Source organism: Sciurus carolinensis, chromosome 19, assembly GCF_902686445.1.
Source record: "Sciurus carolinensis chromosome 19, mSciCar1.2, whole genome shotgun sequence".
In the NCBI taxonomy this organism is placed as follows: Eukaryota; Metazoa; Chordata; class Mammalia; order Rodentia; family Sciuridae; genus Sciurus; species Sciurus carolinensis.
The window spans coordinates 12,215,123-12,241,988 of NC_062231.1; the positions used below are offsets into that span (position 1 = coordinate 12,215,123).

Below are 26,866 nucleotides of genomic sequence, written 5' to 3' on the forward strand. Positions count from 1 at the left end.
GTCCCCGAGCCACAGGGCAGCTCCCACTTCTGCATGGCACTGCCTCCCACGGCAGAGGCCACCTGCACCCAGCCATGCAGCAAGGACCCCAGTGAGCTTGGGGACCAGCCAGATCCAGGTCAGGGAAGGGAGCTGCCAGGGTCGCTGTGGGCTGCCTCACCAGCAGGGGCCACGTACCTGGGTGACACTGGCCGGCAAGGGCCTTAGCATAGACGGTGAGCATGGCCAAGGCCCGCTCTGCATTTCTGAGAAGTCCCCAAAACAGGCTGGGCACAGCCGCCGCAGCCTTCTGGGTAGGTCGAGAGAAGGCCCAACCCGTGGCGCAGTGTGCGGGACCAACGAGGTGGCAACAGCCCCCTCCCTGCCCAGAGCCACTCCGCCACTCACTGCCTTCCTGGCCTGCAGCACAGAGGCACGATGCTGCCGGACCTGCCAAGACTTTTATTGACCCGGGGACAGGGACATCCACGCAGCAGCCTCAGTCCAAAGGCAGCCTCTGAACAGAGTCCTGAGGTCGCACCCCGTCGCCACCGCGCGGCCGGCGTGCGGGGCCTCAGTCCTTGGCGCTGGCCCTCAGGGCGGCTCTGTACTTGCCCGTCATCTCCTTGGGCAGGGGCACCAGGCCCGGGCAGGGCACCTGCCCCTCCACCTGGCACATGCACTCCCGCAGGCAGTACTTCCGGGGCCCGAAGTTCGCCGGGTGTGACAGCTGCTGCTTCTCCTGCGCCTCTCGGTTGAGCGTTTCCCTGCAGGAGCACAGGGAGGGAGTGTGGCCCCGGGCCAGCCATGCCCCTGCTGTCCCCACCCCAGAGCAGCGCACCCTGGGGTCAGCCTCCCTCCAGCCCAAGGTGGCCCACAGTGCAGAGTCAGGGGCCCGGGAAGGCCTCTGGCCTCAGCCTCGGCCAGCCCTGCCCACTTCCATCAGCAAGTGGGGTGCTTGGCACCCCTGGAGCCAGATGCCTGCTGGCTCCAGCTGCATCCAGGGCCCATCTCCACCCAGGGCAGGGATGGCCCTTGTCCTCCTCGCCTGGGCAGCTCAGGGAGTGGCCGTGGCTGGGGCAGGCAGGCGCGGGCTGAGGAGTCCCTTCCGCTCCCTCAGCTGGGCCTCGGCGACTCACTCGTTCTTCCCCAGGATCTTCCTGACGTGCTCCATGATCTCCTTATTGCTCTTGGTCTCCACGTCCACCAGGACCTGCTCCCCCGAATCTGGAAGAGAGGCCCAGGAGGGAGGCTGAGCACACACCGCGCCCCCAACAGGCTGTGCCACGGGATCTGCCGCAGGCAGCGGCGCCGTGCCGGGGACACGTTGCCTGCCCGTCTGCACGCACTGTGGACGCAGCAGGCTCCAGGTAGGTAGCGGGCAGCCCCCAGAGGACTCGGTGCCGTGTGGGGCTCCATGCGACAGCACTCGCCTGGCATGGCGAGGCCCCAGTGCCACCCCAGCACCCCACACACACACGTAAATGTGCATAAGTACTGGGACAACCTGGGGGGTTCTGCTTTTTTTTTTTGGTGCTGAGGCAGTTCTCAAGCTGATCCGTGGGTCTAGCACAATCCCTTCCACACTCCAAGCAAGGATTTTTGCACAAATGAAAAAGCTGAGCCAAAAATGCACATGGAAACGCAAAGCACTCAAGGTAGCCAGGATTCTGAAAAAGAAAATGGGGAATGTCCACTTTCCAAGTTCACATGTACTGAAACTGCTGCAGCAGAACAGTGAGAGCAGGCTCGCTAGCATGGAACCGTCCAGAAGTTGCCGCATGGTTATGGGCAACTGGCCTGCAGCGAGTCAGCCGCCCGGCGTGTCTGACACACTGCTGGTCACCTGGCTGACCATATGCAAATAAAGCAACTTAGGTCTCCGATCCTTCCTGACACACGCCTAGCTAAACCTGCAGGGCTGGGACAGCTGGTGGCAGAGTGTGCGGGTCTAGCTTGCGCCGTCCCCAACGCCAAGGGAAGGAGGAGAACCTGGAAGAGAACACAGGAGACCACAGTCCTGCCCAGGCAAAGTCATAGCCATGACATGACCTGTTTAAAAAAAAATACGGAACCAGCCTAGGTATCCACCAACAAATGCACAGATTTAAAAAACTGTACATACATACAACAGTTTTATTCAGTCATTTAAAAAAATAAGACTATTATGTGAAGCAAAATAGGCCAAACCCAGAAGGTCAAGGGCCTGTGTTTTCTCATGTATGTGGAAGCTGGAGGGGAAAGAGGGCAGGGGTGGAGCTCATGAAAATTAAAGGGAGATCAGCTCGGGGGCGGTGCACACGCCTGTGATCCCAGAGATTCAAGAGGCTGAGGCAGGAGGATCACGAGTTCAAGGCCAGCCTGGGCAGCTTAGCGGGGCCCTAAGCAACTAATTCAGTGAGACTGTCTCTAAATAAAATTTTTAAGAAGGGTTGGGGTTGTGGCTCAGTGGTTAAGCACCCTGGGTTCAATCCCTGGCACCAAAAAAAATAAAATTAAGGAAGAGCAGTAGAGGAAAGGAAGGCAGCAGGGGTGAGGGAGGGGCTGGGGAGGGCTGCTGGCCAAACTGTATTGTGATTATCGTGTGTGTGTGTGTGTGTGTGTGTGTGTGTGTGTGTGTGTGAATATGAACAATTCCACTGTGTACAATTAGAACACAGTGGGAAGAAGATGGGAAGAAAAAAGGGAAATAAAACTAAAACATTGAACTAAAATTCAAAACTTACACATTTCAAAAGACATCATAAGCCACAAACTTGGAGAAAATGCTTATAATACATAAAGCTGGAAAGGAACTTGTGTCCAAAATGCAAAGGAACTGTCAACTCAAGACACTCCAACTTCAAAACTGGGCAAACAGTTTGAATAAACATTTAATACAAAGAGGCTAATACATGCATGAAAAGATTTTCAGTTAGTCACTAGGAAAATGCTAATTGATACAATGAGAGAACAGTCACCAAGTAAACGGGACCACACAGCCTAGGAGGGCGGACAGCCAAGAAAGGAAAAGCAGGTAAGAGTCTCCTTCACCAACCACAAGGGCAGAGCGTACCCGGGAACCTTTAGGGTCTAGAAACAAGAACGGGAAATAAAGCGCGTGAGCTGAGCAAGGCTGGAAGTAGGCGCACTCAGACCACAGTCCCTCGGCCGGCACTTAGCGCATCAGACGACGAACACTCAACACAGAGCACGCTGTTACAACGTCCTCAAACACCAAAAAAAGCCTTTGGGGGGACATATTCAAACCACACCACAGCTGCCCAACGTGGTGGCTCGTCTATAATCCAACAGCCGGGGAGGCCAAGGCAGGAGGAGTGCAAGTTCGAGGCAGCCTCCACAAGTTAGGTCCTGTTTCAAAATTAGAGGTTGGGGATGTGGCTCAGTGGTAGAATGACCCTCAATCTCCAGTGCCACCAGAAAAAACAAGATCTGCGGTGTGATTCCAGTGTGATCCCAGCCAAACCACAGAAGCGGACAGGTTTAAAATTGTATGGAAAAACACAAGGGCACGAACCTGCCCGGCTCCCTCAGCGCGTTCACGTATCACTTCCGTTTTGTGGTACTGGGAGTTAAACTCGGGGCGCTCTACCACTGAGCTACACCCCAACCCATTTTCATTTCTAGATCGCGTCTCGCCATCTTGCCCAGGTTGGTCTTGAACTTGGGATTGCAGGCGCGTGCGCCGCGGGCCCTTTGGAACGCGACTCGACTGCAATGTGTGTTACGAGCACGAGGAAGGACTTCAGAACTCACACCCTCCAGGGACTTTGGTGGAAGGTCCCATCCTAACCATCCTAACGACTGGCCTCGGGGAGTTGGTACAGCCACAGTGCTGCCAGGACCCACACCCAGGCAGGAGCCCCGTCCCTCCTGCTGCCCCGGGCGAGCACTTTGCCTCCACGGATGTGCCTGTTCTGGAAATTTCACATGAAGGAGGTCGCTCCATGTGGCGGCCTTTTACCTGGCTCTTCCCCCAGCTGCATGTGGTCAGGTGACCATGGTGGCACGCGTGCCAGTTCCTCCTCATCAAGTAACTGCCCGAGTGGGCTGACCACGCGGCTCTCCACTCGTGGTCAACTGAGGGACAAAGACGCGAGGAACTTCGGAAGAAGGGAGTCTTTGGACAACTGGCTGTCCCGACTCCAAAAACAAAAAACTTCAATTCCGACCTCACTCAATATACTCAAAAGTTGATCCCAGGCCAAAACGTAAAAATCTGAAATGACAATCCTGCAAGGAGAAGCCCTGGGTGGACAGGGGGTAGGGGTTGCCCAGGCAGGGCCCGGGAAGCGTCTCACACGAGGGAAACAAAGCGGGTCTGCTCGTCAACAGGTGCCACCAAGGGCCAGACTGCTCGCCTCTCACCCCGACGCCCGACAGCAACAGCTTCCAGGAGGAAGACTTCCTTGGGCCCCTGGTCTGGGAGCTGTGCTCCGGGGTGGGCCGGCCGTGTGCTGGGGAACAGCAGCAGAAAGCAGAGCTCCCGAGGGAGGGACCCTCTCCCTCCCTCCGAGCTCCCCCTTGCCTGCAGTCAGTCTAGGATCCAGTCATCTCACTCTGACGTCTCTGGACCACACCGCACAGCCACGCTAACAGGCTACCTGGCAAAGGAACTATATATACAAAATTCTATATATATGAAGTTCTGAAAGAAAAAATTCTTTCCTTAAATGAAAAGATTAAAAAGAAAAAAATGGTATGGGGGATTGAAGTCATGGACACTGGGCCACTGAGCCACATCCCCAGCCCTCTTCTGTATTTTATTGAGAGACAGGGTCTCACTTTTGCTGAGGCTGGCTTTGAACTGGAGATCCTCCTGCCTCAGCCTCCAGAGCCAGTGGGATGACAGGCATGTGCCACCGCACTGGGCTCAAACACATTCTTCACCAAAGAAATGTGAGGCTGAGCGTAGTGGCACATGCCTGTCGTCCAGTGACTCAGGAGGTTGAGGCAGAAGGATCCCAAGTAGGAGGCCAGCCTCAGCAACTTAGCAAGGATCCAAGCCAACTCAGTAAGACCCAAATGAACGAGTCGGGGGTGTAGCTCAATAGCAGAGTGTCCTTGGGGTCAACCCCCAGTACCCAAAACAAGAAGGAAAAGAAAAAAGCCCACCCAGATGCACAAGGTGCGGGCGGGCGAGCGGGAAGCTGCATTGGTGGCTCGGTGACCCGGATTCAAGCGGCAGGAGGCCGGCTCCTCTGCGAGGTGGGTGGAGGAGGGGTTTCACCAGAAGCCAGCACTGGACAGCGCACAACTCTCGGTATGGAACAAGGATAAAGGACCGCACTGCAGCCCAGCGGGTTGTGGCGGCAGCGCGGAGGAGGGAGGATATCACGAGTAGGACGAGTCCCCAGAGGATGAAAGCAGTCGCCTGGGCTGCTCCAGGGCCGCCCGCTCACTCTCCGCAGAGGGCGGGCCGCAGCGACCCACTGCGTTGCGGGGAAGGCGGCGCGGCCCCCTCAGGGCGCGTGCGCGACCGGCCCGCTACCGGCCCAGGGCTGTGGCCAGAGCACCCGAGCACCTGCGAGCACCTGCGTTCCTCCAGGAGGGGAGGGACCCGCGGGCTGCAGGAGGCGACGCTGGCTGCTGCGGGGCTCAGCCTCCGCCTAAGGACCCGTTGCGCCCGTGCCGATGGCCGCCACTCCCGCCGGGAAGAGCGCAGCGGGCAGCGAGGGCAGCACCGGAGGGGCTCCCAGGCCCGGAAGGAGGGGGAAGGAGGGGAAGGAGGGCCGAGGGGCGGGGACTTCCTGTTTGACTTGATTTTTCCTCCTCCTGCTCTATGACCATCACATTCTCCACCTCCTGCATTCTCTCTGCTCACTTTTGAAAACTGTAAACTCTCTCCCTATCGCTGTGTTTTCCCCTGGGTACCAAGGATTAAACCCGGGAGGCGTAACCACTGGGACACACCCTGGCCCTTTTTGAGACGCGGTTTAAGTTGCTCAGGGCCTCACTAAGTTGCGATCCTCCTGCCTCAGCCTCCCAAGCCGCGGGGTGACAGTCCTGTCCCACCGTGCCCGGACAGTTTTGCCATCTTTTGGAACTAACTGGTTTAGGACTGGGCATGGAGGGACACACCTGTCATCTCAGCAACTCAGGACACTGGGGCAGGAGGATCCCATGTTGGAGGCCAGCCTCAGCAACTCAGCAAGGCCCTAGGCAACTTAGTGGGACCCTGTCTCAAAATAAAAAATATAAGGACTGAGGATGAGGCTCAGTGGTTAAACAGCCCTGGGTTCAATCCTCCCCAGTAAAATAATAACAACAATAATAGGTTTATGTAACTCCTGCCCCCACCATTCCCGCGGTGGGTGGCACACATGACACTGTGGTTGGCTTTAAGGCCAGAGCTAACCTATGGCTACTCGGTGTTCTCTGTTGCTGGCCCAGTCACTTCTGCTTTCTGGGGCCATTCACACTGCCTGGCGTTTGGGCGACTGATTCGCACTGTCTGCAGTGGCTGTTGCTGTCCTGTTCCCTCCGGTCCTGTGAGGTCACTACGGTTCACAGGTAGAGTCTCCGCTGCCAAACCAAACTCAACCAAAGACCTTGCTCCCCACACAAATTAACGGCGCTCCACCTTCAGCGCCACGTTAACACAAAGAACAGACAAGACCCCGAACTGACGGCCAGGCCCCACGTGGAAACCATCAGGGCGGCCCCCAGGTGGCACCTCTGGATGCCAGAGGCAGAAATAGCAAAGTAAGAGCAAGGCTGCACCCACCACACCTAGGCGACCTCAATCCAGGTCACTCTACACAGTGAGCAACTGAAGAACGTGCCCCAAAAATAAAGAGGCAGAGGAATCGGCTTCAACTGACGCGCAAGCCCGAGACCTCCGAAAACACGCGAGAGCAGGCAGGTCCCCCAGGCCACAGCCCCACCCAGGGTCCCACTGCTAGTGAGGTAGGTGAAAACCCAGAGAAAGAGCATAAACTGCTTCTCCACGTCCAACCAACTAAAATAAGAGCTAGGGAGGGAATTCAGAGCACGATACAGGAGGTGAGAGACCATCTTAACAGACGCTAAACCAAGCAGAAGGCCTGGGGAGGGCCCCAGTCGAACGCCGACTCCCCGGAGGGCAGAGTGGGAGACCAGAGGGCTAGGACACCTCAGCCCGAGACCCGAGAAGACCAAGGCGGCCACGCGGCCCCGAATACACAGAGGCAGCGAAGGGAAAGAATTCACAGGATGTGACCAGAATACGGAAGAACCCGGGCGGCTTTACCAGACCAAGCCTGAGAAGCACTGAGGCACGGGAACACCCAGATGCGTGGCCCGTCCACCAGGAGTCACGGAAAACCACCCACATCGGGAACAGGACGGATATCCCAGGCAGGAGGCTCACCGGACCCCTAACAGACCAGCCCTGTGAGAAGCTGGCCGCAAACACCTAACGCAGAAATCAAGGAGGAACAGTAAACGCCAGACGAGAGAAACAGCAGGTCCCACTTAGAGGCTCACTGGTGATTTCTCTGCTCATCTGAAACCAAGGGGGGCCTGGAACGAGAGATGCCCAGCCCTAGGAGAGGGCACCTGTCAGCCGAGGCCGCTGTCCCTGCACAGCTCGGTTTCAAATTCGAGGGGGAAATAAAAACATTCCATGACAAGAATTGAGTAGAAGAATTCACGAGCACCAAAGCGACACTGCAAAGAATACTCCAAGATGCACTTCACACAGAGGAACAAAAAGACAATTCCAGAAGCCCACAGACAGGAAGTTCAACAGAAGAATCATCCACTAAATGAGAATCAAGACCGGATAAAACATCAAAAACCCAAAATGGCAGGAAACCACACCACAGTCGTACGAATGCGGAACATTAATGGCTTCAACGCCCCAATTAAGACATGGATTAGCAGAATGGGTCAAAACCAAAATCCAACTGGACACTGTTTATGACAAGTCCCACCTTCTAGGCAAAGACACGTACAGACTGAAGGTAAAAGGAGGGCAGAAGATATTCCAGGCAGACAGCCCAAGAAAACAAGCAGGAATGGCTCTTCTCAAACCTGACAGAGCAAAAATTAATCAGAATAGACAAAAGAACCTTACATCCTAGTGCAGACACAATGCAACAAGATATAACCATGATAAACACTTATGTATGTCAACACGCCCAATTACATGGAAAAAATACTCCATGACATTAAATTCCACGTAGACCCCCAACACAGTAATACTGGGAGATTTCAAAACACCCTTATCACCAACAGACAAATCATTAAAACAAATCAAAGCTATCTCCCACCTAAACACTGTAGATCAAATAGACCTAAGGAACATCTACAGAATATTCTACCCTAAAACAGCTGAATTTACCTTCTCAGCTGGGCATCAAACTTTTCCCCAAATAAATCATATTCAAGGCCACAGGCCAAACCTTAGCAAAATAAATAAAAATAAACTGATATAATCCCAGGTATCCTATCAGATCATAATGGAATGAAACTAGAAACCAACACCAAGAAAAATAACAAACCATGTAAATTCATGGAGACTGAAAAATATGAGCCATCATCTGGATCAAAGTAGTAAAAAATGAAAACAAATCAAGATATTCTTAGAAACAAATGAGAACTAAGTCAACATATCACACTATGTAAGCAGTTTAAGAGGCAGATTTATAGCATCAAGTGTCTACATTATGAAATTAGTGAGATCCCAAATAAATAAGTTTATGCCACCTCAAGGTCTTAGAAAAAAGAACAAACCCTCAAACCAGTAGAAGACAGAAAATAATTAAGATCAGAGCTGAGATCAATGAAATTGAGAAGAAAACAACACACAGAATCAATGTAATGAAGAGATGGTTCCCTGTAAAGAAAGAAAATTGACAAACCCTTGGTCGAACTAACCAAAAAAGAGTGAGAAGGAAATCAACAGGATCAGAGATGAAAAGGAAGGTATCACCACAGACCTCGCTGAAATCCACAGTATTATCAGATCCTATTTATACTCCAATAAATTGGAAAATCTGGAAGACATGGACAAATCTTTAGACATGTATGACCTGCCAAAATTGAACCAGGAAGATACAGAAATCCTAAACAGACTGGTATCTACTGAAACAGCAATTAAAAGTTTTCCAAAAAAGAAAAGTACTGGACCTGAGGGATTCTCTGCTGAGTTCTACCAGACCTTTACAGAAGAACTAAGAGCAATTTTTCTCAAACTATCCATGAAACTGAAACAGAAGAAACACTCCTAAATACTTTTTATAAAGCTACTATAACCCTAATACCCCAAACAAAGATATATCAAGGGAAAAAGAGCTATCGACCAACATCCCTGATGAAATAGATGCAAGAATCCTAAATAAAATGTTAGCAAACCACATTAAAAAACATATCAAGAATATAATACCACATTCAAGTGGGTTCCATCCAGGGATGCAAGGTTGGTTCAACAATATGCAAATCAATAAATGTGATTCATCATTTAAAAGAACAATAAATCACATGACCATGTCAACAGAGGCAGAAATAAAAATAGAGGCCTTTGATAAAGGCCAACAGCCATTCATGTTAAAAATGCAGGAGAAGCTGGGGATGGAAGGGACTTACCTCAACAGTGTAAAGACCATTTATGACAAACCCAAAGTTGGCATTATACTAAGTGGAGAAAAGCGAAAAGCCTTTTCACTAAGTGCAGGAACAAGACAGGTTGTCCACTCTCGCCACTCCAATTCAATACAGTCCTTGAAACATTAGCCAGAGCAATCAGAAAAGGAAATCAGAGATACAAATAGGAAAAGAATTCAAATATCTGTTTGCTAAAGACACAATCCTATGTCTAGAAGATCCAAAAACCCCACCAGGAGGTTTCTAGAACTTATACATTTTGCAAAGTAGCAGGATACGAGTTCAACACCCATAAACCCAGAGCTTTCCTATCCTCCAAAAGTGATTCACTCAGGAAGAATAAGGAAACCATCCCACTCACAATAACCCCAAACAAACAAACCAAAAACCTGGGAAATCATCTAACCAAGGCGGTCAACGGCTCACGATGAAAACTGCAGACGCCTAAAGGAGGAAATGGAGGAACACCTTAGAAATGGACGACCAGGAGCGCTCAGGAGTGGCGAGCAAGGGCGCTGCCTGGGGGGCTCCAAGGTCTGAACCAAGAGCAGCAGGAAGCAGCTTTTCAGCAAGGTGGGCGACAGAGCGAGAATTGGGGGGATTTCCTTGATTAATACTAGACACTCAAAACAGATCGGGGACTCAGGAGAGCTTATGTAATAAAATAAGGGGTCAAGGTCCCAGGCCCACAGCTGTGGCAGCGGCTGGAGGCACAAACCAGAACGTCCCTCTGTGAATGCAGTAAGCAAAAAAGGAGCGGAAGGAACCCCCATTCTCGAAGGCCAAGGCGTGTTGGGGTACAGAGAGTTTAGCGATCAGAGTCGCCGCCCAGAAAACCAGTGAGCTGCGCTGCAGCGTCCGCGTCGGGCAAGAAGCCAGCACCTCCCCCGCGGAGGCAGGCGTGGAGCAAGCGGGAGGGGCTTCCCTCAGCCCACGCAGGGTCGCCCGTCACTGGCAGACCCAAGCCTGGCACACCCACGAGGCGTGACAGTGTGTGCAGCGAGCACAGGGGAGGTCTGCACCGGGAGGCCGACCTGGCTACCCTCTCCCGGTCCCACCCAGCTGCTTGCAGGACCGGCCAGCGGGGAGGGAAGCTCTGGACAGGGCGCTCGCGAGGGTGGGGCAGGAGAGACCAGGAATCCTGGGGTCTGGGCCGGAACGAGCTCCTCCACCTCACAAGCGGAACCCCAAGGGGACGCCTGGGGCGCAACTTCCAGGCGGACCAGCATCGCTGGGCGCGGGGTCTGCAGACCACCCGGCGCCAGCTGCGGAGGCGGGCGCATCCCAGCCCACACCCACCCCGGGAGCCCGCCGCCAGGCTGACCCCACCCTGAGGGCGGCCACCCCATTCACCAGAGGCCACCCACAACCTGCTGAGAAGGGAGCTGAGAAACTTCTGGACTCCGTTCTTCACTGGTTTTTTTTTTTTTTTTTTTTTTTCTTTCTCCCCCCTCTTTGCTTTTTCTTTTTCTCTCACATTTCTGCCATTTCTGAAAGCAACTATTTTTCACGCACTAGTTTACTGAGGTCTGGGGTGTCCGAATACTACAGTACAGTTAGATGCGTATCCTTTTATTTTACTTTTTTCTTCCTATTTTTATTTTTTAATTTTCACCTTATGTTTTTCCTCTCACTTCTGTTTCCCTGGATTCTATTTTCTCCAGCTACCAGCCAACCTCTATTAATCCCTCTTTCACTCTTTCTATAATTTTTCACGTCTCTCCTCTCCTTCTCCCTCATAAACATCACATCCTACACCACTTCTGTCCTCTGTCCACCACTTGTAATTATCTACAATATGAACAGTTTGCAAAAGGCTTTACAACAACTGGACATACTTCTGTCTATTGCAACAAAACAGGAGACACTGTAGCAGGAGCTATAGGATTTAAGGCTGCATATTGTTTGCATTGGTTGCTGTTATTATTTGTCCCCCCCCACCAAAGGCGAGGTACTGGAAACCCTCAGGGATGCGAGCAGTCCACAGGGTGGAAACCGTACTGCCCAGATCCACACTGCTAGATGGGAAGACAAACGTGGAACAGCAAGGGAACAAAGCACCCCAGACCGAGATGCTCCAGTGATAATATCCACCGACACCACAGCAGAATGTCAGAGAAGCTGTTTAGAATGTACATAGTTAAACTTTTCCGTGATGTAAAGGAGATGTAAGGAGTGAAATCACAGGTAAATTTCAGGAAGTGAAAGATCATGTCAATAAAGAGAGATTCTGAAAAGAAATCAAGCAGAAATCCTCACAATGAAGGAATCAACCAAATTAAAAGTTCAGTGGAAAGTATCATCAGCAGACTACACCACCTGGGAGACAGAACCTCAGACAATGAAAACAAAACACATAATCTTGAAAATGAGCTTGACCATGCAGAGAAGACAATCAGAAAACACAAAAAGAACTTCAAAAAAATTATAGGATAACATGAAAAGACCGAATTTAACACTTATAGGTGTAGATGAAGGTGTGGAGATACAAACCAAAGGAATTCACAACCTTTTCAATGACATAATATCAGAATACTTCCCAAATCTAAAGAATGAAATGGAAACTCAACTACAAGAGGCTTACAGGACCCCAAATGTGCAAAATTACAGCAGACCCACACCAAGGCACATTATAATGAGAATGACTGACATACAGAATAAGGATAGAATTTTAAAGGCTGTGAGAGGGGGGAAAAATCAAATTACATATAGGGGGAAACTAATTTGGATCTCTGTTGATTTTTCAACCCAGACCCTCAATGTCAGGAGGTCCTGGAAAAACATATCAAGCTCTGAAAGAAAATGGATGCCAACCAAGAATTTTATAACCAGCAAAATTAAGCTTCAGACTTGAAATGAAATAAAAACCTTCCATGATAACAAAGTTATAAAAATTCACAACTAGAAAGACTGCACTACAGAGCATTCTCAGCAAAATATTCCATGAGGAGGAAATGGGGGAAAAATAATGAAAACCAGCAAAGGGATGAACTACACTAAAGGAAAGGTAATCAAAGGAGGAACTAAGTCAAGTTAAAAACCAAAAATTAGTGGGCTGGGGAGATAGCTCAGTTGGTACAGTGCTTGCCTTGTAAGCACAAGGCCCTGGGTTTGATCCCCAGCACCCAAAAAAATAAATAAATAAATAAATAAATAAATAACCACGATGGCCAGGAATACAAATAATATCTCAAAAACCCTGAATGTTAACGGCCTAAATTCATCAATCAAAAGACACAGACTGGCAGATTGAATTTTAAAAAAAGACTCAACAATATACTGTCTTCAAGAGACTCACCTCCTAGGGAAAGACATTCCGGGTGAAAGCACAGGAAAAAACATCACTCACATGGACTCAGTAAAACAGTAGGGGTTTCCATCCTCATATCAGACAACGTGGACTCCAAGCCCAGTAGTCAGAAGGCATAAAGGACACTGCGTATGCTTAAGGAATCACACAGCAACAAGACTTAACACCTGTGCAAATGTATGACCCAAACAATGGGGCATCAAGCAAGCCCTTCTCAATCTCAAGACTCAAACAGCCCATAACACAATAATACTGGGTGACAGTAACACACCTCTGTCACCACTGGACAGATCTTCCAAACAAACTAAACAAACAAAAAAAAAAAAACTATAGAAATAAATAATACAATCAATGATTTAGACTTAACAGTTTTTCATCCATCAATAAGCATTACACTTGTTTCTCAGCAGCTCATGGATCTTACTCCAAAAGAGACCAAACGTTATGTCACAAAGCAACTCTCAGCAAATACCAAAAAAATAGAAATACTACCCTGCATTCTATCAGATCATAATGGAATGAAACTAGAAATCAATGAAAAAATTAAAATTAGAAGCTGTTCCAACACCTAGAGACTAATGAATTTGTGATGAAAAAGGAAATATCATGACAGACACTACTGAAGTACAGAAAATTAGAAATTTTTTGAAAATTTATACTCAAAATAAAAAAATCTCAAAGACACTGACAAATTTCTAGAGACATATGATCTATACAAACTGAAGCAGGAGGACATACCAACCAAGAAAAGTCTAGGACTAGAGATTCTCATGTGAGTTCTACAAGACCTTTAATGAAGAATTAACACCAAACCTCATCAAATTATTTCATGAAATAGAAAAGGAGGGAACCCCTCCAAACTCATTCTATGAGGGTAGTATCACCCTGATACCAAAATCAGACAAAGACATCAAGGAAAGAAAACTTTAGACCAATGTCCCTGATGAACATAGACACAAAAACTCTCCATAAAATTCTGGCAAACTGCATACAAAAATACATTTAAAAGACAGTGCACCATGATCAAGTGGGGTTCATCCCGGAGGTGCAAGATTCCTTCAACATACAGAAATCAAATATAATACATCACATCAATAGACTTAAAGACAAGAAACAAAAGCTATCTATGCTAAGCCCAAGCCCACATCATTCTAAATGGAGAAAAACTGAAAGCATTCCCTCTAAGAAATGGAACGAGACAGGGATGCCCTCTTTCATTACAACATCGTCCTTAACACTCTAGCAAGATCGGAAAGATGAAAGAAATTAAAGGGATACGAATAGGAAAAGAAGAACTCTAACTACCACTATTGGCTGATGACATGATTTTATATTTAGAAGACCCAAAAAAATTTTGCCGGAAAACTTGTAGAACTAATAAATACTTCACTTCAGTAAAGTAGCAGGATATAAAAATCAGTACCCATAAATCAAATATGTTCCTATGTATCATTGATGAATCCACTCCAAGAGAAATCAGGAAAACTACCCCATTCACAACAGACAAAAAAACTAAAACCCTTGAGAATCTGCCTAACAAAAGAGGGGACACACCTCTACAATGAAAACCACGGAACACTAAAGAAAGAAATTGAGGACTTTAAAAGATGGAAAGCCCTCCGTGCTCTTGGATATGAAGAACTAATATTGTCAGATGGCCATACTATCAAAAGTGTTATACAGATTTAATACAATTCCTATTAAAATCCCAATGACATTCTTCATGGAAACAGAAAAAGCAATCATGAAATTCATTTGGAAAAATAAACCCAGAATAGCCAAGGCAATCCTTAGCAAGAGTGAAGCAGGAAGCATCACAATACCAGACCTTAAACTACACTGCAGAGCTACAGTAACAAAAACGGCATGGTACTGGCACCAAAAGAGACATGTAGACCAATGGTACAGAATAGAAGACAGAGACAAACCCACATAAATATGGTTCTCTCATACTGGACACTGGTGCCAAAAATATACAATGGAGGAAGGATAGCCTCTTCAACAAATGGTGCCGGGAAAACTGGAAATCCATATGCAGCAGAATGAAACTAAACCCCTATCTCTTACCCTGCGCAAAAATCAACTAAAGTGAATCAAAGACTTAGGCACTAGACCACAGACCCTGTGCCTAACAGAAGAAAAAGTAGGCCTGAATCTTAACCATATCAGCTTAGGAACTGACTTCCTTAACGAGACTCCTAATGCACAAGGAATAAAATTAAAAATCAATAAATGGGATGGAATCAAACTAAAAAGCTTCTTCTCAGCAAAGGATCAATCAATAATATGAGAGAGCCCACAGAATGGGAGAAAATCTTTACCACCCACACCTCGGATAGCGTATTAATCTCCAAGATACATGAAAAACTTAAAAAACTTAAAACCAGTGGGCTGGGGAGATAGCTCCATCAGTAGAGTGCTTGCCTTGCAAGCACAAGGCCCTGGGTTCAATCCCCAGCACCTCACACACACACACACACACACACACACACAAAAGAAAAACTTAAGGCCAAAAACAACAACCCAATCAATAAATGGGCAAAGGAACCAAACACTTCAAAGAAGAAATACAATCAATCAACAAATATATGAAAAAACGTTCAACATCTGTAGCAATCAGAGAAATACAAATCAAAACAATTCTAATATTTCATCTCATTTTGGTCAGAACTGCAATCATCAAGAATACAAGCAATAATAGCGTTGGCGAGGATGTGGGGAAAAGGCACACTCATACATTGCTGGTGGGGCTGCAGGTTGGTGCAGCCACTCTGGAAAGCAGTATGGAGACTCCCCAGAAAACTTGGAAGGGACCCACCATTTGACCCAGTTATCCCACTCCTCGGTTTATAACCAAAGGACTTCAAAACAGCATACTACAGTGACACAGCCATATCAATGTTTACAGCAGCTCAATTCACAATAGCTAAACTATGCAACCAGCCTGGAGCCCTTCAACAGATGAATGAAGAAAATGTGGCATATATTCACAGTGGAATATTACTCAGCCTTCAAGAAGAATGAAATTGTTTTGCTGGTAAATGGAGGGGGCTGGAGAATATCATGCTAAGCAAAGTAAGCCAATGCCAAAGAGCCAAAGGTCAAAGTTCTACTCTGATGTGCCAATGCTAATTCATGATATAGGACTGGGGAGCGGGTGGGATGAACAGAGGTACTATGGATTAGACAGAAGGGAGTGAAGGACGGGGAAGGGACATGGGGGTAGGAAGGATAGTGGAACGAATCAGACATTATTACCCGATATGCCTTTATGACCACATGACTGGTGTAACTCTACATCATGTATGACCAGAATGAGAACTTATACTCCATTTATATGATGTGTCAAAATGCATTCTACCATCATGTATAATTAATTAGGAAAAAAATAATAAATGTTAAGATAATGATCTTGAAAAAAAATGGAAAATCATCTCATGTTCTTGGATAGGTAGAATATTGTAAAAATGGCCATGCTACCAAAAGCAATATACAGATTTAATGCGATCCCAATCAATATACCAATGACACTCTTTACAGAATTAGAAAAAACAATTCTTATATTCATTTGAAATAATGAGACCCAGAATAGCCAAAGCAATACTAAGCAAGAAGAGTGAAGCCAAGGCACCCCAATACCCGATCTGAAATCACACAACAGAGCCGCAGGAACAGAACAGCACGGTGTCGGCACCAGACTAGACGCCAAGACCAATGGAACAGAAGACACAGAAAACCCACAAGCGCACAGCCTTCTGAGACTCGGAGAAGAGACACGCTCTTCAACAAACGGTGCTGGGAAAACTGGATCATGTGTAGATAAATGAAGTTAGACCTACATGTTTTACTCAGCACAAAACTCAAACTGAAATGGACCAAAGACTTAGGAATTAGATCCAAAACCTTCCAACTGCTAGAAGAAAACGGAGGGTCCCCACTGCCTCACACGGGTGCTGCCACAGGCTTCCTCAGCGAGACCGCCAAGTGCAAGAAATGAACCAACAGTCAGTAAGCGGGATGCCATCGAGCTGAAAAGCTTCTGCACAGCAAAGGAAACAAACTGTGAAGAGGGTCCAGAGTGGGAGAAAATCTTGGCCAGCTACTCCTTCCATAGGGGATTAATATGCAGAATATACAAAGAACTGAAAAAACTGCACCAAAAAACCAGATAACCCAATCAATAAATGGGTTATCTACACAGATTCTTTCCAAAAGAAGAAACGCAAAAGGCCAATAAATACACGAAAAAAAATGTCCAACATCTGTCAGGGAAACACAAACCCAGACTCCAGGAAGATGGCAATGACCAAGGACACGCCTAGCCCTAACCCTAACCCAAGTGCTGGCGAGGCTGTGGGAGAAGGGAACACTCCACATGGGTGTACACACAACCACTCTGGAAAGCGGTCTGGAGACTCCTCAGAACACTAGGCATGGAACCGCCATCTGACCCAGCTGACCCGCTCCTGGGTGTTCACACCACAGCGACACAGCCACATCATTGTTTACAGCAGCTCAATTCACCCTCGCTAAATGACGGGACCAATGCAGATGCCCGTCAGTAGATGAATGGAAAGAAACTGTGGTGTACAGATACAGTGGAGCTGTACTCAGCCACGAAAAAGAACGGAATCATGGCATTTTCTGGTAAATGACTGGAAATGGAGACTATTGTGCTAAGTGAAATCAGCCACACCCAGACACTCAATGGTCGAATCTTGTCTCTCATATGCAGAAGCTGGAGGAAAATAAAGGAGAGGAGGAGGGAGGGATAAGATTACATAAAGAAACCATCAAATACAAGTTAACAGACGAGTGAAAGGCAGGCAGGGAGTATAGGAAAAAGCAGAGACAGGGAGGCTGGGAGGGAAAAGGGGGCTCATGAACTGAAATCGATCTCCATGCATATCTGAGTTTGCTGGAATGAACCTGGTGACTATGTATAAACAGAAAGATCTTAAAAAATAAGAAAAACAAAAAATAGCAAACTTCAATGAGATACACCACTGGAGTGTGTGTGTGTGTGTGTGTGTGTGTGTGTATGCTGTTTTTTTTCCTTTTTACTAATGAGGACTGAACTCAGGACCTTGGACACACACTGTAGCACTGACACCCCACCCCTGGAATGGCTGAAATTTAAGTCTTAAGAATAATGAGCCGGGCATGGTGGTGCATGTCTATAATCCCAGTGGATGTGGAGGCTGAGGCAGGAGGATGTTTTACTATATAGATGCCCATGTCCTAATCCCTCGGAACAACTAGGAATACGTCGTCTCACACAGCAAACAGGACTCTGCAGGTGTGCAATGCTTTCTGTTGTTTCTGTGGTACAGGGGGTTGACCCAGGAGCTCTTTACCCATTTGCAGGGTCTCACCAAGTTGCTGAGGCTAGCCTCTAACTTGTGATCCTCTTGCCTCAGCCTCCTAGTCCCAGGATTACAGATGTGCACCACCAGCAGATGTGCCCCCCAAAGGCCATGTGTTGGAAACTCAATTCCCAAATTTATATGTTGATGATAAGCAGAGGAAGGGCTTTGGAAGGTAGTTAGGGTCAGATGAGGTCACAGGGTGGGGCTTCCACGAAGGCCTTAGCCACTTTAGAGAGGGACAGAGACCTGAGCAGCGCACTTGCTCTCTCGTCCTGTGATGCCCTCTGCTGGTCAAGGTGCAGGAAGGGCCCTCACCACATGTGGCTGCTCCACCTTGGCATTCCCAGCCTCTGGCACTGAAAGAAATAAGCCAAGTAGGGAACATCCCTCAAGCTTATCCAACAGCAGTCGCTGACCCCATGGTCTAAGTAAGCCGAACAGTCTGGTCAGAGAAACTGAGGTCATGGTAAAGACTCGCCATGGAATGAAGGTCTTTGCAGTTGCTGAGGCTGGGTCTGAGCTGAGGGGAGGCCTCGTTCTGTCATGCATCCCAGCAAGCTGTGACGTGAACTCACCACCACTGCCTTGCCTCATGCTGTGTGCAGGAGCTTGCCCTCCCCCAGTCCTTTGTCTCAGACCTGTTGCTGGGCAGAATTGCTTAGGCATGCTTGGTTTGTTTACACTACCTGGACCCTCGACGTATAGTTCACCTATAGGCTGACTCTTATGCTTTAACAAGCGTGTTAACCTGATTGGATAATGTGCCTATATATGTCCTCTGCAACCTAAATAAAATTAGATCCGTGCCTTCAGAGCTTGGTCTCTGATGCCTGGGTAAGCATGCTGGGTAAGGGTACGCATCGTTCATCCTCACCCTCAGCAAACCTGTCTCTGAACATCTACAAAGCCAGGCATGGTGGCGCGTGTCTGTAATCCCAGCAACTCGGGAGGCTGAGGTAGGAGGATCTTGAGTTCAAAGCCAGCCTCAACAACTTAGTGAGGCCGTACACAACTCAGTGAGACCTCGTCTCAAAATAAAAAGGATTGGGGACGTGGCTCAATGAGCCCCTGGGTTTAATCCCTGGTACACTTTAGACAGAGCACTCATCTCCAAAGTTTATAAAGAACCTAAACTTTATACCCCAAATACAAAGAACCCAATCAATAAATGGCAGACACTTCACAGAAGAAGATGTACAGGTGATCAACAAATATATGAAAAAGTGCTCCTCATTCCTAGTAATTAATGAAATGCACATTAAAACCACCCTAAGATTTCATCTAACTCCAATTAGAATGGCGATTATCAAGAACACAAGCAATAACAAGTGTTGGCGTGGATGTGGGGAAAAAGGCACACTTGTACATTGATGGTGGAGTTGCAAATTGGTGCAGCCACTCTGGAAAGCAGTGTGGAGATTCCTCAGAAAACTTGGAATGTTAACACCATTTGACCCAGCTATCCCACTCCTCGGTTTATATCCAAAGGACTTAAAATGAGAATACTACAGAGATACAGTCACATCAATGTTCATAGCAGTTCCATTCACAATAACTATCGGAACCAACCTAGATGCCCTTCAATTGACGAATGGATGAAGAAACTGTGGTATATATACACAATGGAATATTACTCAGCCATAAAGAATAAAATTATGGCATTTGCTGGTAAATGGATGAAGTTGGAAAATATGATGCTAAGTAAAATAGGCCAAGCCCAAACAACCAAAGGTCAAATGTTTTCTCTGATAAGTGCATGACAATATATAAGGAGGGGAGGTAACGGCGGGGAAGAGAAGAATGAAGGAATTTTGGATGGTGTAGAGGAAAATGGGGTGGGAGGAGGTGGAGAACAGAAAGAATTAAACAGACAGTATTACCCTCTGTATGTGTATGATTACATGAATGGTGTGAATCTACATTATGTACAACCACAGAAAAAGTTGTACCCCATTTGTGTACAATGAGTCAAAATGCAGTCTGTAAAAATAAAAGATTTTAATAATAAAAAAAATTCACAACACTGTAAAAAAAAAAGAAAAGAAAATAAAAGAAAAACCCCAGAACTGTAAGAATTAATTCCTTTTCTTTTCAGATCACTCAGCGTGTGGTGCTGGGTTGCAGCAGTACAGATTCCACTGAGACCTGCTCAGCTTGCCCCTCAGGAGAGCCTCCTGCAAGCAGCCAGTCAGGTGGCAGTCCCTGTCACCATACCTCTGGGGTCTGCTGCAGCTTGCTGACCCACGCTCTCTGGGACTTTCTGCCCAGCAGAGCTGGAACAGGCGGGGTCAGGGGCAGCCCTCTGTGCTGAGTCGCCATCTGCAGCTCCCCTCCCCAGACCTCCTGTCCCAGAGAGGTCGGGCCACTTCCCTCTCAGCCCTTTATCTTTCAAGGTCTCCTCTCCAGCGAATCTCATCCTGCAGAAGCCCCAGAGCCTGCATCAGTAAGGGAATGGATAAAGCAGGTGGTGTGTTTGGGTGTCACTCAGCAATGCAAATAAACAGAAGCCAGGAATGGAGGCGCAGGAGACCAAGGCAGGAGGACCGCTGGAGCAAAGGAATGAGGCCGGACTGGGTGACACAGTGGGACTCTAAACAAAAGCCAGTCAACGGGCTGGGCGGGCTCAGTGGTAGAGGCAAGCTCCGAACACACGAGGCCGGCTCCACCCGCAGCACCAAATGATCACCTGCCGATTCACAATGACAAGGTCGAGTATCAAGAAGGCGATGCGTGAAAGAGGCCTCTCAAACCCCGGGACCCGCTGCCCCACCGGCCGCTGCAACTCCCAGGGCATGGCACGGTGCCACGGGCTCCCACAGGTGGCACGTGACTGGCCCAAGGACCCCCAGCACAAGGGGGTGGCCTTGCTGGATGACCTGCCCACACCCCTGCCCGGGCACTGCGCTTCCCCTGCACCCCCACACCATTCGGAATCAGACCAGGAGCTCCCACTTATATGAGGCTCCAGACAAACTCATCTCTGGTGCTCGCCTCCAGGGCGACTCGAAACTCGTGCATCTTCCCGGAGAAGCTCGCGGAGCAGATGCAGGACGGCTGCCCCATCCTGCTCCATAGTTCATTTTCTAAAACACAAAGGGATGGGCTGCAGCCCAGAGGCAGGGCGCCCGCCGAGTGGCCCCATCCCCAGCACCACAGAAAGCGCACAGCTCCCTCGAGGGCCGCGATCACACTGCCTGCCCCGGCCCTGGCCGGTCGTGGACCTGATGTTCTGGCCTGGTGTCCCCTGGGGTCTGTTCCGCCGCTGCTTCCTGCTTGGAGAGCCCCCAGGAGCGCTCTGCACGTGGCTCCCTGGCTGGAGCCTGGACCCACGCTGCCCCCAGGGGGCCCCAGCCACCCAGCAGAGGCAGGAAAGAAAGGGCAGCTTGATTGCCCCGCCTGCGTGTCCCTGGAGCCACCAGCCCGTGTAAGGTGGATGTCCTGGCTTCGCTGGAGAAGTAAAGGAAAGCCACCTGCCCAGGTTCAGAAAGACGAGTGGCAACTTGGGCCAAGGCATCTGGTCCCTGATCTGCCAATGCTGGCCAACTTAACTGACTGACCGTCACCTGGCCCCTGGTCAGATAGGATACAGCACCCAGGACATGGGGCACAGTGGACACTCTCTGGGAGAGGGGCGCCAGGGCCTGAGAGGGAGAAGTGGTGGCCAAACCTGGCCTTGGCTTTGTCATTTTTATTGTTTTGCAGTCCTGGAGATGGAGCCCAGGCCCTGGCACGGAGGCTGGGCACGAGCTCGGCCACAGCTGCGGCTCCAGCCCCTTTTGTTTAAATAAGGAAAGGCAGGGAGAAGGGGGTCCCAGGCAGAGCGCGGCCTCTACCACTGTGCTACAGGACAACCTGGAGAGACCCGTCCCTGAAGGGGAGACCACTGGAGGAGAGGCCGGGAGGGGAGCAGGTCCAGATCTCAGGCCACCCAGGGCCCTGGCAGGGGGACAAGAGGGGACGTGCTTTCTCAGCCCCCCCAGGGCACAGCGGGGCCACTCACCCAGGTAGAAGCGCAGGAAGGGCGAGGGGGTCATGTTCTTGAACAGCATGATCTGCACCCAGGGGTTCTTGTACTGGATCTGCGGTATGTTGAAAAACACGAATCTCCTGCAAAAAGGAGCAGTGAACCTGATCGCACGGAGGTTTGACCCCAAGATGCCTCGGATCCCCAGAGGCCCTGCCCCCACAGGACCCCGCCATGTGTCCCTGAACAGTGCCGGGACTCCCCATCACGCACTCAGGGAGAGAAGTCGAAAGCCTCCCTGCGTCACACTCTCTAAAACTGACCAGAGCAAAGACACAACAGGAACAAGCCACCCCAAGAGCCCCGCCTCCATCTGGTGTCCACGTGGTCCGCAACAGGTGAAGTCGGTGCGGCCGCTCCCTGGGGTGCAGCGAGTCCAGGTCATGCCCCCATGTAGAAATAAACGGATCCCTTACGATCCAGCTGTGGAGGACCTGTACACTTAGTGTTCGCAAGACGATCACTGCATCAGAATCTGTGCATGGCGGGGTTTACCCAACAAACGCAACATCTGCCAAACAAAATGTAAAGCAAGGGGTCCGTTCCCTTGACACAGATTGTGCACGTTGTTCATAAAGCTGACAGGTGAAGGCAAGTGCCAGGTAGCGCAGAGGAAGAGAAAGGGAAATGGCCCATCATCCTATGCCGTAGTACCTTCCCACTCAACTCATGGAAATTACAATGATTCTTTTTCATCTTAGACTGTTAATCTTTTTAATAGTTATAGAATAGAGGAAACATTTCATGAATATAAACTGGGCTGGGCATGTGGCACACGCCTGTAATCCCAGTGGCCTGGGAGGCTGAGGCAGGAGGATCACAAGTTGGAGGCCAATTTCAACAACTCAGTGAGACCCTCCAAAAAGGGCTGGAGATGTGGCTCAGTGGTTAAGCACCCCTGGATTCAATGCCCTATACCAAAACAAAACAACAGAAGAATATGAATTGGGGCAAGGTATGGTGCCACACGCAAGTTCAAGACAAGCCTGGGCAATTTAGTGAGACCCTGTCTCAGAATCAAAAGGATTGGAGGAGTAGGTCAGGACTAGAGCACCCCTGGGTTCAATCCTCAAAACTGAAAAAAAATTTATATATATATATATAAATGTAAATTGCCTTGACTTCTTTGTCAATTTAAAACTTGTGAGACTTTAAAAGCAGATTTTTAAAAAAGTCTTTATTTTATGTGTGCTGAGGATCGAACCCAGTGCCTCGTCCGTGTGGGGCGAGTGCTCTCCACTGGGCTCCAGCCCCAGCCCAGAAAGCACAGATCTCGACAATGCCACCTCTGCTTCTACACGTCCACACCCGAGCTAAGGACATGTGAGGTCTAGTGCGCATCACCTGCGACAGCCCAGAGGCACCAGCTGAATGCCCCTCGGGAGAGGCCTGAGTAAGTCCACCACGGCAGGGCGGCGGGCGGCTCTGTGGCAGATTGCTGGGTCCCATCCCAGCAGCACAAGAGAAACAAGTAACACAGCCCCAGTGCTGACCTCACCGCCTGCCACGCTGGCCTCGGGTGGGTGGGCTGATGGGAAGCGCTGGTCAGAGACGGGCACTTTCTTTCCCCTGGTGGGGCAGCAGGTCCCCGGGCTTCCACTGTCATTTCCTCCCCTCCCCAGCCTGGGGTCTTGTCCATCACCACCCGCTAGCTGGCTGCTCTGTGCTCCGTGATCATGCCGATGGCAAGGCCACACCACCAGCTGAAGCTCCTAAGATGTTCTCACAACTGACAGAACTGAGGAGCCTCCACCATTGGGGCAGAACTGCAGTTGAGATACGACGACAATGGGCTACAGGGAACGTGAGAGGCTTTGCTAAAACGATAAGGAAAAAAATGAGCCCTAATGTTCTGCTTGGGACAGTCTACGCGGTGCCAGGGAGGTCGTGTGAATCCCGCACTGAGCAGAGCTCTGGCCGCCTCAGGCCGCGTGGGTGCAGGGCGTGCGGGTGGGAGCAGCGATGAGAAGAGCCACGTCCTCCCTCCCCTGTGGCACGTCAGCCGATGCCTACAGCTGAAAACCCAAGGAGGGCCTCTCTGGGTTTATCACTTACTTATACGCAGGTGAACTTGAAGAAAGAGTGGAGGGTGCAGGATGGGACCAGCCCAGTGGGTAGAGGGCCTGCCCCGCATGCACAAGGCCTGGGTTCTCTCTCTCACACACACACACACAGGAGTTGAAAGGTGCCAACTCCAGGGGCGGATGGAGGCCCTGCAGACCCCCACTCGCAGCTGAATGTGCCCTCCCGGGCTTACTGGGCCCCTGCTCATCACACCCCACAGGGTGGTTCCAACATTCACAGAACCTCGTGCAGATAAACCAGGACGAGACCCCAAACCGCTAGGATGAAAATGCAACAGGACAGGATCTTAGAAGGTTTTTTTTTGTCCCCGCCCCTTCTTGTTGAAGCACGGAGCAGAGTTAAGGGCAAGGATGAAATTCTGGTTGGCGCCTGCTGCACAGGCCTCACTCCGGAGGCACTGTATTCTTCAGCCCTCACCACAACCCTGGGAGGTGGGCTCTGGCAACTAAGGAGACAGAGGCGATAAGTGAAGTGCCTGGGGTCATACCGCCGGGCCACTCGAGCCTGGCTGTCACTGCTCTGGGCCTCCACTGTCAGCCGATCAAACCCCCGCAGCTCCCACATCCCCAGGCTGCTTCCTGAGGGCAGGACGTCTGGCAGAGGCGAGCATGGACTGAGGTCTCCAATACTCAGGAAGGCTGCTCCACCACCCAGCGGACACCCATGGCTTTGGCCAGCTTGAGGTCACAGCTGGCCACTGGCATCTGGAGTGGAGGAAGGTCTCGGGGCAACAGAAATGCTGAGGGCCACAGAGGCAGCGGCACACACCTGTTATCCCAACAACTCAGGAAGCTGAGGAAGGAGGATTGCGAGTTCAAAACCAGCCTCAGCAACTTAGGGTGACCCTGTCCCAAAATAAAAAATAAAAAGGGCTGGGGATGTGGCTCAGTGGTTAAGCACCTCTGGGTTCAATTCCTGGGACCTAAAAAAGGAAAAAAAAAAAAAGCCAAGGGCCCATGAAGGAGCAAAGGCTGGCAGGCACATCAGGGCAACTCAACCCAGGGCACAAACCACAAAGGGCTCCAAATGGGACAGGAAGTCCGAGGATGCAAGCACCAGGCTGGCAAGACCAACCATGTCAAAACCAGAGAGCAATAACATTTTGAGATCTAGAATTTTAACAAAATGAAAACTCCCCACAGAGCCCACAATGCCAGGCGGGCCCCCTGAGCCCGCCTACACCTGCCTGGCCTCTGCTGGGACGTGTGGCAGTGGGTTATGAAAGACCATCTGGGTGCCCGTTTGCCCCAAGACCAAGTCTTCCAGGACACCCTCATCCCACTGAGCCCAAACCAACAGGTCCAAGCCCTCGGGTTCGCCTGCACTGAATGGGTGGCTAAGAGGACGTTTCCAGCTCTTTTGATCAACCCTGCAGTCAAGCCCTTCTCCTGGGACAGGCTCCAGAGGAGCTGCCCGCTGGCAGCATCCTGCTCCCTCCCGCACCTCAAGCTTCTGCAGGCCGGGGCCACTGCTGAATTTCCAACATTCCAGGGGTGCTCCATAGATTTCTCCTGAGTGCCTGAAGAGCACAGGCTCCGCTTCGGGTGCTCAGGGCTCATTTCGCGCCTTTCACTTGCCAGGGGCCATGCCCGAGTTCCCGCTCCGCTCCAGGTTGAAAGACCACGCGTGTCCCTCTAGTGGGAACAGCTGCGTGAGTGCTCGTGTAACCGAGCGCTCCACCGCAACCTGACGAGCGCCGCCACTCGCTCCGGCTACACACCCGCTCACCACGCCTCCCTCGGCAGCTGTGGGCCCTCGGCCAGCCTCCGGGGGGCCTCCCCATCCCTCGGGTTTCCTGAGAGATCAGGCGAGATGGTGCCGGCGCGGCACTAACCAGGGCCGGCTAAAGGTCAACAGCGGCACCATCCTTTTCTGAAGCCCTTCGTCGGCCCCGGGGAGCGGTGACCATCCCCGTTTGGGACACCGAGCTGGAGCGACTCGCCCAAAGCCAGCAGGTGGAAGAGCCAGGACCCAGCCGGGTCGGTCGTTCCTGGGCTGGGCGTCTCCAAAACTCCAGGTCCGTGGCGGCCCCTCCCCAGCTCTCCAGCCACACGGGGGTCGAGGGTCCGGTGGCCTCTCTCGGGGTGGCCTCGCTACTCCACGCGGGAGGAAGGAGACGAAAGGCCCTTGCCCCGCGCCCGGGTCCCGGCTGCAGACGGCACGGCGGGTCCGCCGCCCCGTCTCCTGTCTGTGCAGCGGGCTCCGGCCGCGGGCAGCGCGCGGGCACGAGGACCCGGTTCCGGTTTGCCGGACACTGACCTGGCGCCCTCGCCCAGCTCCCCGTGCGTGTTGTAGTTCACCGTCATGACCTTCACCGAGTCCTTGAACACCACGTTGCCCTGGCCCAGGTACTGCAGCGTGCGGCGGATGGGAAAGCGGCCCTTCATGGGCATGGCGGCGGTGGCAGGGCGGACCGCGAAGGGACGCGAGCCAGCAGCCGTCGGCCCGGGATCGCCTCAAGCCGCTTTCCTCCTCGCGGGTCTCCACGCCCGCAGGGAATCACGGGAGACG

At 50.5% G+C, this 26,866-nt stretch overlaps 1 protein-coding gene across 1 annotated transcript; it reads right to left on the reverse strand.

Annotated features, from left to right (window-relative positions):
* Positions 1–421: 421 nt before the first annotated feature.
* Mrps25 (mitochondrial ribosomal protein S25) lies at positions 422–26,861 on the reverse strand. Its single transcript, XM_047534622.1, has 4 exons — positions 26,615–26,861; positions 22,247–22,353; positions 1,119–1,206; positions 422–746 (listed from the first exon to the last, which is right to left on the reverse strand). The coding sequence occupies exons 1-4, from the start codon at positions 26,746–26,748 to the stop codon at positions 554–556; spliced, it is 522 nt and encodes a 173-aa protein (XP_047390578.1). The 5' UTR covers positions 26,749–26,861; the 3' UTR covers positions 422–553.
* Positions 26,862–26,866: the final 5 nt, after the last annotated feature.

Excerpts from the sequence above, each read along its gene's own strand:
- Mrps25 (XM_047534622.1), bottom strand. The coding sequence starts at position 26,748 with ATGCCCATGAAGGGCCGCTTTCCCATCCGCCGCACGCTGCAGTACCTG. Across the intron at positions 1,207-22,246 it reads CTTCCTGCGCTTCTACCTGG|ATTCGGGGGAGCAGGTCCTG; the intron begins GTGAGTGGCCCC and ends CCTCTCTTCCAG. Across the intron at positions 747-1,118 it reads AAGATCCTGGGGAAGAACGA|GGAAACGCTCAACCGAGAGG; the intron begins GTGAGTCGCCGA and ends GTGCTCCTGCAG.